We start from the raw sequence: 16,037 nt of genomic DNA, 5'->3' as shown, positions 1-16,037 counted from the left end.
CAAAAAGGATATTATAGCATTGGAGAAAGTCCAGAGAAGGGCAACTAAAATGATTAAAGGGTTGGAGCACTTTCCCTATGAAGAAAGGTTGAAACGCTTGGGACTCTTTAGCTTGGAGAAACGTCGACTGCAGGGTGGCATGATAGAGGTTTACAAGATAATGCATGGGATGGAGAAAGTAGAGAAAGAAGTACTTTTCTCCCTTTCTCACAATACAAGAACTCGTGGGCATTCGATGAAATTGCTGAGCAGACGGATTAAAACGGATAAAGGGAAGTACTTCTTCACCCAAAGGGTGATTAACATGTGGAATTCACTGCCACAGGAGGTGGTGGCGGCCACAAGTATAGCCACCTTCAAGAGGGGTTTAGATAAAAATATGGAGCACAGGTCCATCAGTGGCTATTAGCCACAGTGTATGTGTGTATATAAAATTTTTTGCCACTGTGTGACACAGAGTGTTGGACTTGATGGGCCGTTGGCCTGATCCAACATGGCTTCTCTTATGTTCTTATGTTCTCCTCCCTCAGCAAATCATGGGGAAGCTTCCTTTCTCTCCTCTGCAAAGCAATGGCAGGCAGCTCAGCCCATGGGAGAATATATGATTCATAACCAGTCTGCTAAGGGAATTATTATATAGGAGAGATATATTCCTCCATAGGTTTCTTGAAAATGCACCAGCCTAGTTAACATTTTAATACTAGCAAATCTTATTCTTGCCACTGATTCACAGCAAGAAAAAGGATGCAAAGCCATGAGCTGAAAGCAATGCAAACCAACTCACCAACAGATATTGAAGTAGGAGAGCCATAAAGAACCTGTTTGCTAAGTTGCTAGCACTATAGGTTGGATTCTGAATATGCTTCCTGCCACCAGAAGACCTTTTTGCCAGCAGAAAAGCAGAGGTTTTCTACAGATTTCCCCTTCTCACTACAGACCCCCAACCTGGGGCAACCCTGGGGCCTACCTACCCTCATAACAGGACTTGGGAACAGAGTAAACTGCAGCAAGAAGGGGAAAGTGAGAGCCTGTTTCTGCAAACGTTGCTTTGTCCACATTAGATAAAGTCCAGCTCTATGAATTTATACAAAATACCTCAACAAGTAAATATGAAAAATAAGACTGACTTTTTAAAAACAATGACATCAAACGTCATTCATACTCTTCCCCCCACCCTATATACACACACACACACCTTAATCTTACAGGAAAGCAAAGGCTGTCCTGTCCTATACTATTTACACAAAAACAAAAACTCTGAACATAAACCGAACAACATTACTTCAGTACAGGAATTGTGCATAATACTGGGAAAGGCAGTTCAGTTCTGCAAGACCACCAACTCAATTTTCATCAGTTATTTTAATATGAACTTTGATGCAACAAAGGAATAGATGCTGTTGCAGATCCCTGTTAACAGCAAAAGGAGAGGTCGAGGTTACAAGGACATGTACAACGCATACACTTTTGTTGCTCCACTGTTAATGTTAAGCCGCTGATGAAAAAGGATGTGGCAGTTTGACAGAAGAATTGCCTTTATTAAAACTCAAGCCTGTGTACTGTTCCAAAAGTGTTCCATGGCTGAAAATACACTGACTTCAGAGATCCAGAACTGCTTAGTTGAACCTGAGCAGAGCAGGGACGTGTAAAAGGTTATGCGTCTTACATCTCCATGGGTCCTTCTCATACTTCAGAAAATTACGTATTTTGCTAGCTTCCAGAGATGTTTCATCAAGTCCAGGCAGCAGATGTCACTACCAGTTGGTTCCCATCATACAGACCTTTTAGATGACATGCAGTTTGTACAGAATAGAGAAGAGATTGCCAGAATAAGACAGAACAGAAGGCACAGAACACAAAAATAAGTAGTTATGAACTTGAAGGATACAAATGCAAGGATTATTAAACATGGTGTTACATCCTGTCACTAGTGGAACCCACAGTTGATTGAAGCTACATCAGAAGGTCATGCTAGATGTGATAGAGCTAACCATATTTTTATCCCAGCTGTCCTCTGTGGAGTACAACAGACCACATGTTATTGGATGATACAATAGCTATTTCTTTGAAGAACACTTTGGCACTGTAGCATATCCCATGTATACTCTGCAGACTTATTTTGCTCTGACCCGCAGGATGAAGTAATCAATAGATTTTGCTTTCAGATTCAAAAGCTTGCACATTCTAGCTGCTAAAGCAATCACACTATGCAAAAAACAACAGCAAAAAAAATCCTAATAGCTTATTAAACTTAAAATGGCATATGATGTAGGAATGTACTGGTCCACAACTGATGATATTCATTGGCAGATTCTTTTTAATGCAAGGGAAGAATGTGAATCACTAAAAACCCTTTACTTTCATAAGAGAAAGAGGAGTAAGCAGATGTACAATTTTTAATGCAGGTAACTGCATTAAAACTTTGGAATCAACACAATAATGGAACAAAGTAAACTGCAGGGCAATTAATTTATTTTCTTCATTTATACCCTCCTTTCTCCGCACTGCAGCCATTGTTCTCCTCTCCTCCATTCTACTGCCACAACCATGTGAGGCAGGTTAGGTGGAGAGTATGTGACTGGCACAAGGTCACCCAGCAAAACTTTCATAGCAGAGCAGGGTCTTGAACCTGGATTTCCCAGATCTTAGTCCAATGCTCCAACCACTACAAAGCATGACTCCAGAGATAAGATTTTTTTTAATCGTGCTCCATTATTGATCTTGACCCTGCCTTTCTGAAGCAAGTGATTAACACTTGTATTTTGTCCATATATAGCGATCTGTTGAAACCATTCTTTACTACAATGTTATCAGTTTGTATAGCACTGTTTTGTCTACTTGTTAAGATCTGTATGACACAACAGAAGTTAGGCAATATTACACCAAACACCAATGTGTATTTACACAAACAAGGCATGCCTGTTTACTGACAAGGACTCAAGCAACGAATGGATCCAGCCTACACTTCCTTCAATAATTTTTTCAGAATCTTTTTTTTTTTTTAATTTAAGGTATATGTCAATTGTTTTAGCAATAAACCTTATACTTCTCTAGACAGCACTTATGTATGCAGCGCAGAACTGGAGAAAGTACCAGGATGCCCAGGTACCAAAGAACTTAGAAATACATTTCAGATTTGTGACCTAGAATATTTTGAGTCTGACACATACTCCTCAGCAATACAATCAAATACTAGCAGGTTTGCTTGCTGCCTGAATATTACTTATTCTGCAGTTCTTTACACAATTTGTTCAGGTTTTCTGAAGCATTATGATCCAATTAAAAAACCCTGAGTCAATTAATATTATGATAAATGAATCGGCATATATTTGCATATGAATATTTCTGAGAACAGCTCACTTGTTTTTAGACCCGTGCATGTGTCACAGAAGGCCCTGTCCTGGGGCACTCAAAGGCAGATGATAGTGAAGAGGAAATGACTCTTCAAGGATGGTATCTACCATAAAGCTGGTGTTAGTTCTTGCACATGATTAAATTCTAGAGCAATTATTGGATTTTAAAACACTTTTCAGTCAGTCAGAACATCTTAATAGATTAACCATTTAAAGCTACGTAGACACTGCAGCCCTAGTTTTCTACCACATCTACCAATTTCTTTTACCACAACTTAATGCAACAGCAACTGAATTTGTGTGTCATAATCTTGAAGTCGTAAATCTGTATTCTTCCCAAATCAAGCTAATAGTATAGGCAGTTCAGATCACACTGCTCACACTGTATTACAAAAAACAGCTGCCCCCCAAGATGAATGGCACGAAACGCATTAAGGGTGGGACACTCAATCTCCTGCATTGCACCAACTGACAAGAGAGAAGCTGGCACTCTGCCTCTTGGCCCAGTCTTCAAGGAACCTAAGGAATTCATGTTTTCCTTGGCACTTCCTAGGAAAAACTTCTGTTGTCATTATTCTATAGACGGCCTCTTAACATCTCACCATTTAACCCCTTCCAAAAACCAGTACAAAAAGGGCTGAAAGGGGAATATAAAGCTAACCCAACTCTTTTCTTATTAAAATTAAAAGATCAATTGACGTTATTTTTTAAATATATATATATGGAGGCCTTTATGTCAGGATACACAAATATGAGGTGGAGTAGGTAATCAGGGGCAAATCCCTGTTCATTCCAAAAGCTGGAAGAAGGGGACACCTTGGAGAAAAAGTTACTAATATGTCTACACTGACTAAATACCTGCACGTATTACATCACAAAGAGATTCTTAATGGACTGGAAGTACAAGTAACCAGGCAGGCTTTGAATGTTCTGTACTGGGAAGGAAGTAAGGAAGAAGCACATCCGGCCAGCAAGCAGGCTGGACTGGAGTTAAGATCTGCAATGAGCCTAGCAAAGACAAAAGCCAAACTCCTACATTGCATTCTTGCCATTACCCCTGCAAGCTGCATCCCTCACTAAAGTGCCAATTACTCGTTTCCTATAACTCAGTTCTCAAACTTTTAAAAGTGGGATCCATTTCTAAACTCATCCTACTTTTTAGGACTGATTTGCAAAGTAACACCATGTTAATCTCCCCTTCTCCAATATAAAATGTACAGAACATTAAAAAAAAAACAAATAGCAACGCTAAGGCTTTGTTTCATGGCACACTGTATGTAGAGGAAGACCTAAATTTGCCATTAATTCCTGCATCTCAGCTCACCTCCTTCTATGGCATCACTACAGTGAAAAAATCACAACCCACAGCACCCACAACTCACTGGTGGACTTCTAGATTCCATCTCATATTTTTCAAGGTTGCCTTTCACCTAGCCAATCTTCAACTGTGCTATTTCCTTCTGATTAGACTATAGTTCAAAGGAATCAGGAAAAAAAATACATTCCATAGTTTCCTTATGACTGTAAATAGATTCTTACTACTTCGGATAAATCAAAGGTCCAGAAAAGCAAAAGATTCATAAGGATCAATCCAGAAGTTAACAGACTTCAGATAAGATTTATTTCTGTCAAGAAGACAGAAGAAATTTCACATTTTGGGAAGGGGGGGGGGGAGAGATTTGTTTTTACACATTAAATTCCTTCAAAAATACTGGACACAAATGCTAGAGTTGATTTCCAATCCTGCTCACGCTTCCATAAAATTCTGGAATCCTAATAATGAGGATTCACGAAATGATGTCTACAATGATCTCCTGTTCCCTGTCTTTTATACAGTTTTTGTTCCCTTCAGAAGTATCCCTACATTGGGGAATTTTGCATCTGCACGTGAGCCTATTGTTTCAGGGAAACAAAATACAGTACATTCCTTTTTTGCCTGTGATGGTCATACCACCCCGATTCCTGAAAGTCCTACAGGTGCAAGCAGGACAGAATCATTCAGGCCTGTTATAACTAGCTAAACTTTTCCACACTTGCACGTGCCGCACACACAAATATCGCAACAGTGCTATTGTTAATTAGCTCCTGCTGCAAACTGCAAATCATTACTCTACAATCATTACTTCTAAAATATACCTGCTAGAGGGGGACGGACTCAATTCAACACCCACCCTCTAAATGGCTTCATGGCAGCTTTAGGCACATTTGTGCTATAAAACTGTTACAAATACACCTGCGAAAGAGCCGGCTGGAGGCCTCCTCACCACATCAGGCCTATCTTCTTCAGTGCGCTCAAAGCAGTTTCAATGTGTCAGTGGGAAGAAGAGGGCGTAGAGATGAAGGCCTGGCCCAGAAGGTTAAAACAAACCAAAAAAAGGCTTTGCCACATCTGACACCCTCGGAGGCTTTTCTTGCTTCCCCTCAAACAACAGAGCTTGCAGCCCCCATTCTAAGGAGAAGAGGTTGTGCAAGCACCCCATGCACAATGTTCTTGGGAAAGCAAAATAGCAGGAACAAATTCCACCCCCAGTATCTTTCAAAGCACTTCAGCAGAAATGGCTTGTTTCCCTCCGGCTTCCAACGGTGAGGAACCACAGGGGGAGGGAGTACTGAAAAAGAAAGGAGGCAAGCAGCTATGACTTACACAACACCTGGAAAGGGGAATCCTCCCCCTTCGAATCAAGAAAGCCAAGAAAGGATTTTCCCCCACAAGGGAGAAAAAAAAACCAAGGCAGAAGGAGCCGCACATCACCTCTCTTCCCCCCCTGCAATCCATGGCCTCTCGAACAGATACCGATTTGCAACAGGGAAGTGGCACTGAGGTCAGCGGAACTCGCGGCTTCACCTGGAGACGCACGCAAACACCTACCCTGATCTCCAGCTTTGGGTTCCCACATAGGGCGGCGTGGCCAGGGGAGCACAGGGGCAAGTGCAGAGGAGCGAGAGGCGGATGCAGTCACGCACCTTCGCAAGAGCTGCCCCCGTCTTCCTTCTGCAGCCCATAGGGTTGCCAAGTCCAATCCAAGAAATACCTGGGGACTTTGGGGGTGGAGCCAGGAGACTTTGGGGGTGGAGCCAGGAGGCATTAGGGGTGGAGCCAAGATCAAGGCTGTGACAAGCATCATTGAACTCCAAAGGGAGGTCTGGCCATCGCATTTAAAGGGACGGCACACCTTTTCAATGCCTTCCATAGGAAATAATGGATAGGGGCACCTTTTTGGGGGGCTCATAGAATTGGACCCCCTGGTCCAATCTTTTTGAAACTTGGGGGGTATTTTGGGGAGAGGCACTGGATGCTATACTGAAAATTTGGTACCTCTATCCCCAAAAACAGCCCCCCCCCCAGAGCCCCAGATACCCGCGGATCAATTCCCCATGATTTTCTATGGGGATAACTCTCTATAGGGAATAACAGAGTTCCCAGCAGACATTTCCCTCCCCTCCCCCCGCTTTCTGACGACCCTGAAGCGGGGGGAGGGCCTCCAAACCGGGGGATCCCCTGCCCCCACCTGGGGATTGGCAACCCTAGCAGCCCAGCAACACCCCCCCCCCCCTGTTCCCCTGCAGCTCAGCCAGGCCCGGCCAAGCCTCGCCTCGCCTCCACTCACCACGCATTTCTTGCCCAGGAAGCCGAAGAGGCTCTCGTTCTCTTGCGGGGTGAGCAGCAGGGAGCCCACGTTGGTGACCCGCCGCGGCGGCGGGGGCTGCTGCTGGTTGTTGCTCATCGTCGCCTTCCCCCCGCCGCTCCTCTTGGGTGACTCGGGCCCGGCGTCCGAGTGCGGCGGAGCAGCCTGGCTCACAGCCGCCGCCGCAGCAGCAGCATGGGGGCGGGAAGGGGCTGGCTGGCTGACTAGGCCGCTCCCGGTAGGCCCCGGCGGAAGGGAGCGCTCCCTCTTCGGCTGCTCCTTCTTGCCCGGCGAGCTCTAAACTTCCAACTTCTCCCTGGCGCCGGCCGCGCAATCCAACATGGCAGGGAGGGGGGGGGGGAGAGAGAGAGAGGCGGATGGGCGAAACCAAAAGCCGAGGAGGGGAGGACAGCGGCCGGCCCGGGGAGCACAGCGGAGCGCTCAGCCCAAAGGCCGCCTTCGCCCTCCTTTTCCTGTCCCTCCTCCTCTCCTGGAGGAAGCGGGGAGAAGCTGAGTCGAGGCTGGCATAAGGGAGCTGCTCGCCGCGGCCTTCGCCTCTTCAATACCGGCCGGGCCAGTCCAGCCTCATTCCCTCGGCTGTCATCAGAGGCAGTGGCGTAGTCACCACCACGGGCGCTCAAGGAAGTCCATGACTGTTTGCCCGGGAATGGAGAGGCTGCCCTCTCCTCCTCTTCCTCCAAAGGAGAAAAACAAAGATGCCGAAGTTGGCATGAAGGCTCTCCAAAGTCACCCTGGGGTCACCACTGTGGCTAAGGCCACAAAGCGAGGGAAACAAAGCAAGCGTCGGGTCAGGGCTGAGAGGCCTAGAAGCAGGTTTGCATGAGCGCCGCGCAGCAGACTCGCTGTTTGCAGAGCTATGGTTGGGGGTGGCGCGAGCGTACAAGCGAGATGTGGACCCTCATCGTTTGATATGGACACAAATCCCCCATGAAATCACAATTCATAGGAGTAGCCCAGCCTTGCTGTTTCAGACTATTGGTCCATCTGGAACAGCACCCTGTATCGCACACAAAGGCCACAAAGCAATGGAAACAAATCGAGCATCGGTTCAGGGCTGAGAGGCCTAGAGAAGCAGATTTTCGTGATCGCCACACAGCACACTCGCTGTTTGCAGAGCTATGGTTGGTGGTGGCACAAGCGTACAAGCGAGATGTGGATCCTCATCATTTTATATGGACACAAATCCATGAAATCACAATGCATAGGAGTAGCCCGCCTTGCTGTTTCAGACTCTTGGTCCATCTGGAACAGCATCCTGTATCGCACACAAAGGCCACAAAGCAATAAAAACAAATCGAGCATCGGTTCAGGGCTGAGAGGCCTAGAATAGGGCTGCCAATCCCCAGGTGGGGGCAGGGGATCCCCCGGTTTGGAGGCCCTCCCCCCCCCTGCTTCAGGGTCGTCTGAAAGCGGGAGGAGGGGAGGAGGGAAATGTTTGCTGGGAACTCTTATTCCCTATGGAGATTTATTCCCATAGAAAATCATGGAGAATTGATCCACGGGTATCTGGGGCTCTGGGGGAGCTCTATTTTGGGTTAGAGGCACCAAATTTTCAGTACAGCATCTAGTGCCTCTCCTCAAAATACCCCCCAAGTTTCAAAAAGATTGGACCAAGGGGTCCAATTCTATGAGCCCCAAAAGAAGGTGCCCCTATCCATTATTTCCTATGGAAGGAAGGCATTGAAAAGGTGTGCCGTCCCTTTAAATGTGATGGCCAGAACTCCCTTTGGAGTTCAATTATGCTTGTCACAGCCTTGATCTTGGCTCCACCCCCAAAGTCTCCTGGCTCCACCCCCAAAATCCCCAGATATTTCTTGAATTGGACTTGGCAACCCTAGCCTAGAAGCAGGTTTTCATGATCGCCATACAGCAAACTCACTGTTTGCAGAGCTATGGTTGGTGGTGGCACAAGTGTACAACCGAGATGTGGACCCTCATCGTTTGATATGGACACAGATCCCCCATGAAATCACAATGCATAGGAGTAGCCCAGCCTTGCTGTTTCAGACTATTGGTCCATCTGGAACAGCATCACAAAGGCCACAAAGCAATAAAAACAAATCAAGCATCGGTTCAGGGCTGAGAGGCCTAGAGGCAGGTTTGCATGAGCGCCGCACAGCAGACTCGCTGTTTGCAGAGCTATGGTTGGTGGTGGCACAAGCGCACAACCGAGATGTGGACCCTCATCGTTTGATATGGACACAGATCCCCCATGAAATCACAATTCATAGGAGTAGCCCAGCCTTGCTGTTTCAGACTATTGGTCCATCTGGAACAGCACCCTGTATCGCACACAAAGGCCACAAAGCAATGGAAACAAATCGAGCATCGGTTCAGGGCTGAGAGGCCTAGAGAAGCAGATTTTCGTGATCGCCACACAGCACACTCGCTGTTTGCAGAGCTATGGTTGGTGGTGGCACAAGCGTACAAGCGAGATGTGGATCCTCATCATTTTATATGGACACAAATCCATGAAATCACAATGCATAGGAGTAGCCCGCCTTGCTGTTTCAGACTATTGGTCCATCTGGAACAGCATCCTGTATCGCACACAAAGGCCACAAAGCAATGAAAACAAATCGAGCATCGGTTCAGGGCTGAGAGGCCTAGAATAGGGCTGCCAATCCCCAGGTGGGGGCAGGGGATCCCCCGGTTTGGAGGCCCTCCCCCCCCCTGCTTCAGGGTCGTCTGAAAGCGGAAGGAGGGGAGGAGGGAAATGTTTGCTGGGAACTCTTATTCCCTATGGAGATTTATTCCCATAGAAAATCATGGAGAATTGATCCACGGGTATCTGGGGCTCTGGGGGAGCTCTATTTTGGGTTAGAGGCACCAAATTTTCAGTACAGCATCTAGTGCCTCTCCTCAAAATACCCCCCAAGTTTCAAAAAGATTGGACCAAGGGGTCCAATTCTATGAGCCCCAAAAGAAGGTGCCCCTATCCATTATTTCCTATGGAAGGAAGGCATTGAAAAGGTGTGCCGTCCCTTTAAATGTGATGGCCAGAACTCCCTTTGGAGTTCAATGATGCTTGTCACAGCCTTGATCTTGGCTCCACCCCTAATGTCTCCTGGCTCCACCCCCAAAATCCCCAGATATTTCTTGAATTGGACTTGGCAACCCTAGCCTAGAAGCAGATTTCCATGATCGCCACACAGCAAACTCACTGTTTGCAAAGCTATGGTTGGTGGTGGCACAAGCGTACAACCGAGATGTGGACCCTCATCATTTTATATGGACACAGATCTCCCATGAAATCACAATTCATAGGAGTAGCCCAGCCTTGCTATTTCAGGCTATTGGTCCATCTGGAACAGCATCCTGTATCACACACTGGTCAGCCCGGAGGACCGACAAACTTGAGTATAGAGGTCAACCTCATTCCCACCACCACTGATATCCGTGCCTTTGTATGTGGAGAGATAGATCCAGGTGGGCAGCCCTGTTAGTCTGAAGCAGTAGAAAAAAAACAGGAGTCAAGTGGCACCTTTAAGACCAACAAAGTTTTATTCAGAATGTAAGCTTTCGAAGCTTACATTCTGAATAAAACTTTGTTGGTCTTAAAGGTGCCGCTTGACTCCTGCTTTGTATGTGGAGGTTCGCTTTAGTTGTCCTAGTTGCCACTGATCGACCTCTCCTCTATCAATCTTTAACCTCCAGTTGAAGACTTCTAGGCTGGCGATCACCCCCTACATTCTACTTGCAGTGAATTCCACAGTTTACTTACTTGAGTGAAGTACCTTTTCTCCATTCTACACTGTGCCCACTAACAGTAGAGTAAGCAAGGATCTTCACTCCCTCACCACATTGGTTGGACAGGTATGCCAACTTTCCATGTCTTCCCCAGAAAAATTTAAAACAACTATACAGTCATCTCGGCCCAGACCTTAAAGATACTATGCCCTAGGGGTGGACCCTGGTTGCACCCATCCCCAGTCATTGGGACTTCCAGAAGTGGGAGGTCACCGTTCTAGGGGTCGGGTTTTTCAGGGTGAAATATGGACAGTTCTCAGGAACTCTACCCTTGCTAGTGGTCGATGGGGACCTTTGCAGTTTATTAGGCCGGGCTTGGTTTAATCCCTTGGGGATCCAGGTGATGGAAATCCACCAGCTATCCACTAGTATGGATTTACAGAGCATTTGCAGGGAGTTCCCATCAGTCTTTGATGGCACTCTAGGGACTTATACAGGACCCCCTGTGGCATTGCAACTTAATCCCACTGTGCAGTCCATAAGGCTGAAGGCCTGATGAGTACCTTCTGCTCTGAAACCCAAAATCAAGGAGCAGCTAGACTGCCTCGTGGTGCAAGAGGTCCTAGAGCCGGTCGCCAACGCATGATGGGAGACCCCTATCGTCACCCCAGTGAAGCCCAACGGGAATGTCCGCATCTGCGCGGACTACAAATGCACCATCAACAGGGCACTACAGGACCATGCCTACCCGGTCCCTGTGGTCAGCCATGTCCTGGCTTCACTAGCAGGTGCAAAAAATTTTCGGCAAGCTGGACCTGGCTCAAGCGTACCAGCAGCTCCGCATGGACACCACCACGGCGGAGGCTCAAACCGTAGTGATGCACTGGGGTGCTTTCTGAGTCAAGCGCTTCCAGTTCGGGGGTCAGTGTGGCCCCGGGGATCTTTCCGAACTTAATGGACTCTCTTTTAAAAGGCATCCCTGGGGTCCAGCCATTCTTTGACGATGTGCTGATCGCCGCTGCCACAGAGGAAGCATTCACCTTCCGCCTCCGTGCAGCGCTTCAGCGATTTGACATGGCGGGCGTTAAGGTAAAGGGGGAGAAACGTATTCTGGGATTCCCAACAATCGACTTTTTGGGCTACACGGTGGACGTAAACGGAATCCACCCAGCGCAGGACAAGATCATCTGCGTCGCGCTGGCCCCCACCAACAAGGCGGAGCTGCAGGGTTTCCTCGGCTTTCTTAATGTTTATCATGCCTTCTTTTCCCACAAGGTGGCAGTAGCAGAGCCCCTGCATAGGCTCCTGGACAAAAGGGCTCCGTGGGTTTGAGGTTGCTGGCAAGCCGCCGTCTTTCAGGCAGTAAAGGACATTTTAACTTCGAATAGCTTGAGGGCCACACCGTATACGGCCCTTGGGACAGAGATTCCCACCAATAGCTTGAGGGCCACACCGTATATGGCCCTTGGGACAGAGATTCCCCACCCCTGTGCTAGATGATATTGGGGTCTTGGTAGATTCATCCTGGAGAGGGGAATCTTTCAAGTCTTCTGACCCAGCCATTAGGCAAATTTTGGATTTCTTCATCATGGTTAGATGCTGATGAAGGTCTGTGCCTCACTGAGCCAAAGACTTCCATGTTTTCATGCCTTGCAGAGTTCTTACTGGCCCAGCATGTGAGCCTCTCCACCACCACCACCACCACTGGCCACAGCCCAGTGGAGCTCTTAATGGGCAGGTGGCTGTCCACTCTACTGGACCGTTTGCACCCGGACCATGCCCTGGACCTTCAGAAGGTACCAGAGCTAGTTAGGGTGCCCTGTGGGTTAGATACTGGGGACCTGGTCATGGCAAGAAGTTTTGGGGGGAGCCCGTATGGATCCTGGCAAGGGTCACCCGGGTCCTAGGGTCAGTGATATATGAAGTAACCACGGAGGGCAGGTCCACTCTTAGGCGGCGCACAGACCAGCTGCAGTCACGAGAGGCCCCCGAGGAAGAGTTCGAGGACTACAGTCCCGATGACCAGCCTGCCACTCCAACTTTTCCCACGACCAAATTGACCAAGTCAGCACCTTTGGGCAGTGCTGGTGGCTACTGAGACACCAGAAGCCCCGCATCACCGGCCCCTCCACTCGCCACCACTGAAACTGCGACTGCTCTTTTGCCCGCTCTGGAGCTCAGGCGGTCCCACGTGGGAGCAACGCAAGCCAGCCTATCTAAGGGACTATGTCTGTTAGGCTTGCAAACTTTGGGGGCGGGAAGGGATGTTGTATATGTGATCTGAGATGTGTATAATGTATGGTGGTTTTGCCTGGCTCATTGGAGCCTGTAGGACTGAGGTTGGGGACTTGGGAACAATGGACAGTAAGATCCAAATCCCTGCTGCCCTGCTCCAATCACGGGCCCCCTGCTTGTTTGAATGGTCCAATGGCATGCTATCATGGGAACCCTGAGTGTATATATCAGTCTTAGAGCGCAGCCTTATACTATGCTGTGCTGAATAACAAGAGCTATGACCACTACCACCTCGCCTCTTGATGGCGTTGAACCCACTATATTATATCAGCGATAGGTGTCTTTCATCCATTGCCTCCTACATTCCGCCAACTGGTAATTGTTGCCACTGAAAGTCCTAAGCCTTGGTACAAACCCCATGCACTGGTAGACCCGTTGTGGTTTGACTCTGCCCTCGCCTGACTGCTAGTTGCCCTCCAGGGCAGTGACCTTCCAGAAAATACGTTCAGTCTGTTCCTAGATCTAGTACTTTGTGGGGCCACCACTCCATACTGCAAAAACACGGTTCTCAGGCAGGGATCTTCAGGATTTTTTTCTACAGGTCAGTAGCAAAAATATCCACTGTAAAAAAAACAAACAAACCAGTTGTCATCTGTGCGCTGTGCATGCAGTACTATAACAATTACAAACCTGGTGTCTTGTGGTGCCACTGGGCTGCCAAAACAAGATACAGATCTTACAAGCAGGCCACAAATGTGTGTCATCAAATCCAATTAATAATGGTAGCAAGTGATTGTGCATTAAAAGTTATTGCAATAATGGTAGATAGCTAGATAGATAGATAGATAGCTAGATAGATAGATAGATAGATAGATAGATAGATAGATAGATAGATAGATAGATAGATGATAGATAGATAGAGAGGACGGGGATTCATTCATACTTTTTACTTGGATATATCCCAAATCCGCTAGCTAACCACAGGCATGGATCATTCATGATGTGTATATGACCCCCCCCAGGGTTGCCAATCCCCAGGTTGGGGCAGGGGATCCCCCGGTTTGGAGGCCCTCCCCCCGCTTCAGGGTCGTCAGAAAGCAGGGGGAGGGGAGGGAAATGTCTGCTGGGAACTCTGTTATTCCCTATGGAGATTTATTCCCATAGAAAATAATGGAGAATTGATCCGCGGTTATCTGGGGCTCTGGGGAGGGGGCTGTTTTTTGAGGTAGAGGCACCAAATTTTCAGTACAGCATCTAGTGCCTCTCCCCAAAATATCCCTCAAGTTTCAAAACGATTGGACCAGGGGGTCCAATTCTATGAGCCCCAAAAGAAGGTGCCCCTATCCTTCATTATTTCCTATGGAAGGAAGGCATTGAAAAGGTGTGCCGCCCCTTAAAATGTGATGGTCAGAACTCCCTTTGGAGTTCAATTATGCTCGTCACAGCCTTGATCTTGGCTCCACCCCTAATGTCTCCTGGCTCCACCCCCAAAGTCCCCAGATATTTCTTAAATTGAACTTGGCAACCCTACCTCTCCCCCCCCCCCCAGTTATGAGGAGCTTGGAATGCAAATCTTCTACACCATACAGTGTCATAGTGCAGGATCCTTGATTTTTATGGTATAGTCTGTGGTCACATACTGCCCCCCTTTCAATTCTACTCTATGACAGAAATTCGGATTTATATTAGTTGCTTGTTTCTTTTTTAATAAAGAGAGAACATTTTATAATATAAACATCCATATATTATCAGTTCTTTCCCCACAGAAGTCATTTTCCCTAGCACTATAATAAAAAGTTGTAATTTGGAAGTCTGTATATAGAAAACACAGGAAAAGTATTATCTCATTTTCAGACTTCAATATTGGCACCCTTAGTACTAGGGATGCCAGCCTCCAGGTGGAACCTGAGGATTCTACAGAATCACAGCTTATCTCCAGACTACAGAGATCAGTTTCCCTGGAGAAAAATGAATGCTTTGGAGGGTACACAAACACTACGACATTGTGCCCCACTGATGTCCCTGTCCTCCCCAGGCTCCACTCCCAAACTTCCAGGGATTTTTCACTGGTGGCTGGGGTGGGGGGGTTGGCAACCCTACCTACTATATGTCATGACAGCACTCACTACCTGTGGTCTTCTTGATATACAGCACCTAGTCATCATTTTGTGCAAATAGGGCAATGCATGAATTTTTCCATATGTGTTCAGCTTCAGTATGTGTGAATCCATAAATATCTTGTGTTTATGTAAGTAGGTATTTTATTAGAGTCCCAGAATGAGGTTTGGAGCAGCTAACAGCATAACAATACACTAACAATAATAAAAACCATAATATCAATAAAACTGAATTAAAACTCAGCATACAGCAGACTTATTGGAAAATCTGTTTAATATAGCAGAGTTTTGACTAGCCCTAGGAGCATGATGCTGAGTGCAGTAAATAAATCTCCCAATAAGTATACTGCAAAAAAGGTAAACTTACATATATTCATGTAGCTCCAGTTCACATTCAGGTTGCAGTCAAACGAAGAGAAAGAAGTCTAATATAAAGAGTACTTTATTACAAATGGCTAGTTTGTCTGGCATCATGTGAGTGGGAGTATGAGGGCATTGGATCTACAGGAGACATGTGCAGGGACATGTATGTGTCTCCATGGAAGGCCGTGAAAATAGAGTGGATGGAGGGGTGGTGGTGGTGGTAAGCAGGCAACTCCCAGGTTAAGACAAAGAGGCATCTCATTCAAGAAGGCAACACCTGTATACATTTAGAGTGATGTACTCCAACTCCAGGAATGCCAAGTTGCTCACTCCAACATAAAAACCAACAGTGTTGATATTATAGTCAACCAAAATTACATTAGGTAAATGCCTGCTGGAATAACTCAGTTGCACGTGCCCTGCAGAATGCAGACATGTTGTGCAGGGGACAAGTCTCCTCAGAAAGAGCATTCCACCATAATAAAGAGCTTGGTGGAAAATGACATTAAAACTGAAGGAATAAGAAAAGAGCAAACAGAAATGGAAAAAGTTCTGCTTGGAGACAATGATAAATTAATTTCAAAAGTATATAAATTACTTCTACAATGGTCTACAGAAGATGAAGTAGTGAA

At 46.7% G+C, this 16,037-nt stretch overlaps 1 protein-coding gene across 2 annotated transcripts in view; it reads right to left on the bottom strand.

The window, feature by feature from the left end:
• Positions 1-7,465, bottom strand: part of WASL (WASP like actin nucleation promoting factor) — a 54,712-nt gene extending 47,247 nt beyond the window's left edge. The window contains exon 1 of one of the 2 annotated variants that reach the window (XM_060244813.1): positions 6,962-7,465. In XM_060244813.1, coding sequence (XP_060100796.1) covers positions 6,962-7,078 — 117 coding nt within the window. In that variant the 5' untranslated portion in view covers positions 7,079-7,465. The remainder of the gene's footprint in view (positions 1-6,961) is intronic. The other variant, XM_060244814.1, reaches the window with a different exon arrangement.
• Between the last annotated feature and the right edge of the window lie 8,572 nt (positions 7,466-16,037).

Source organism: Heteronotia binoei, chromosome 8 (genome assembly GCF_032191835.1).
Source record: "Heteronotia binoei isolate CCM8104 ecotype False Entrance Well chromosome 8, APGP_CSIRO_Hbin_v1, whole genome shotgun sequence".
Classification (NCBI taxonomy): domain Eukaryota; kingdom Metazoa; phylum Chordata; class Lepidosauria; order Squamata; family Gekkonidae; genus Heteronotia; species Heteronotia binoei.
This window is presented reverse-complemented; position numbering and strand designations above follow the sequence as displayed.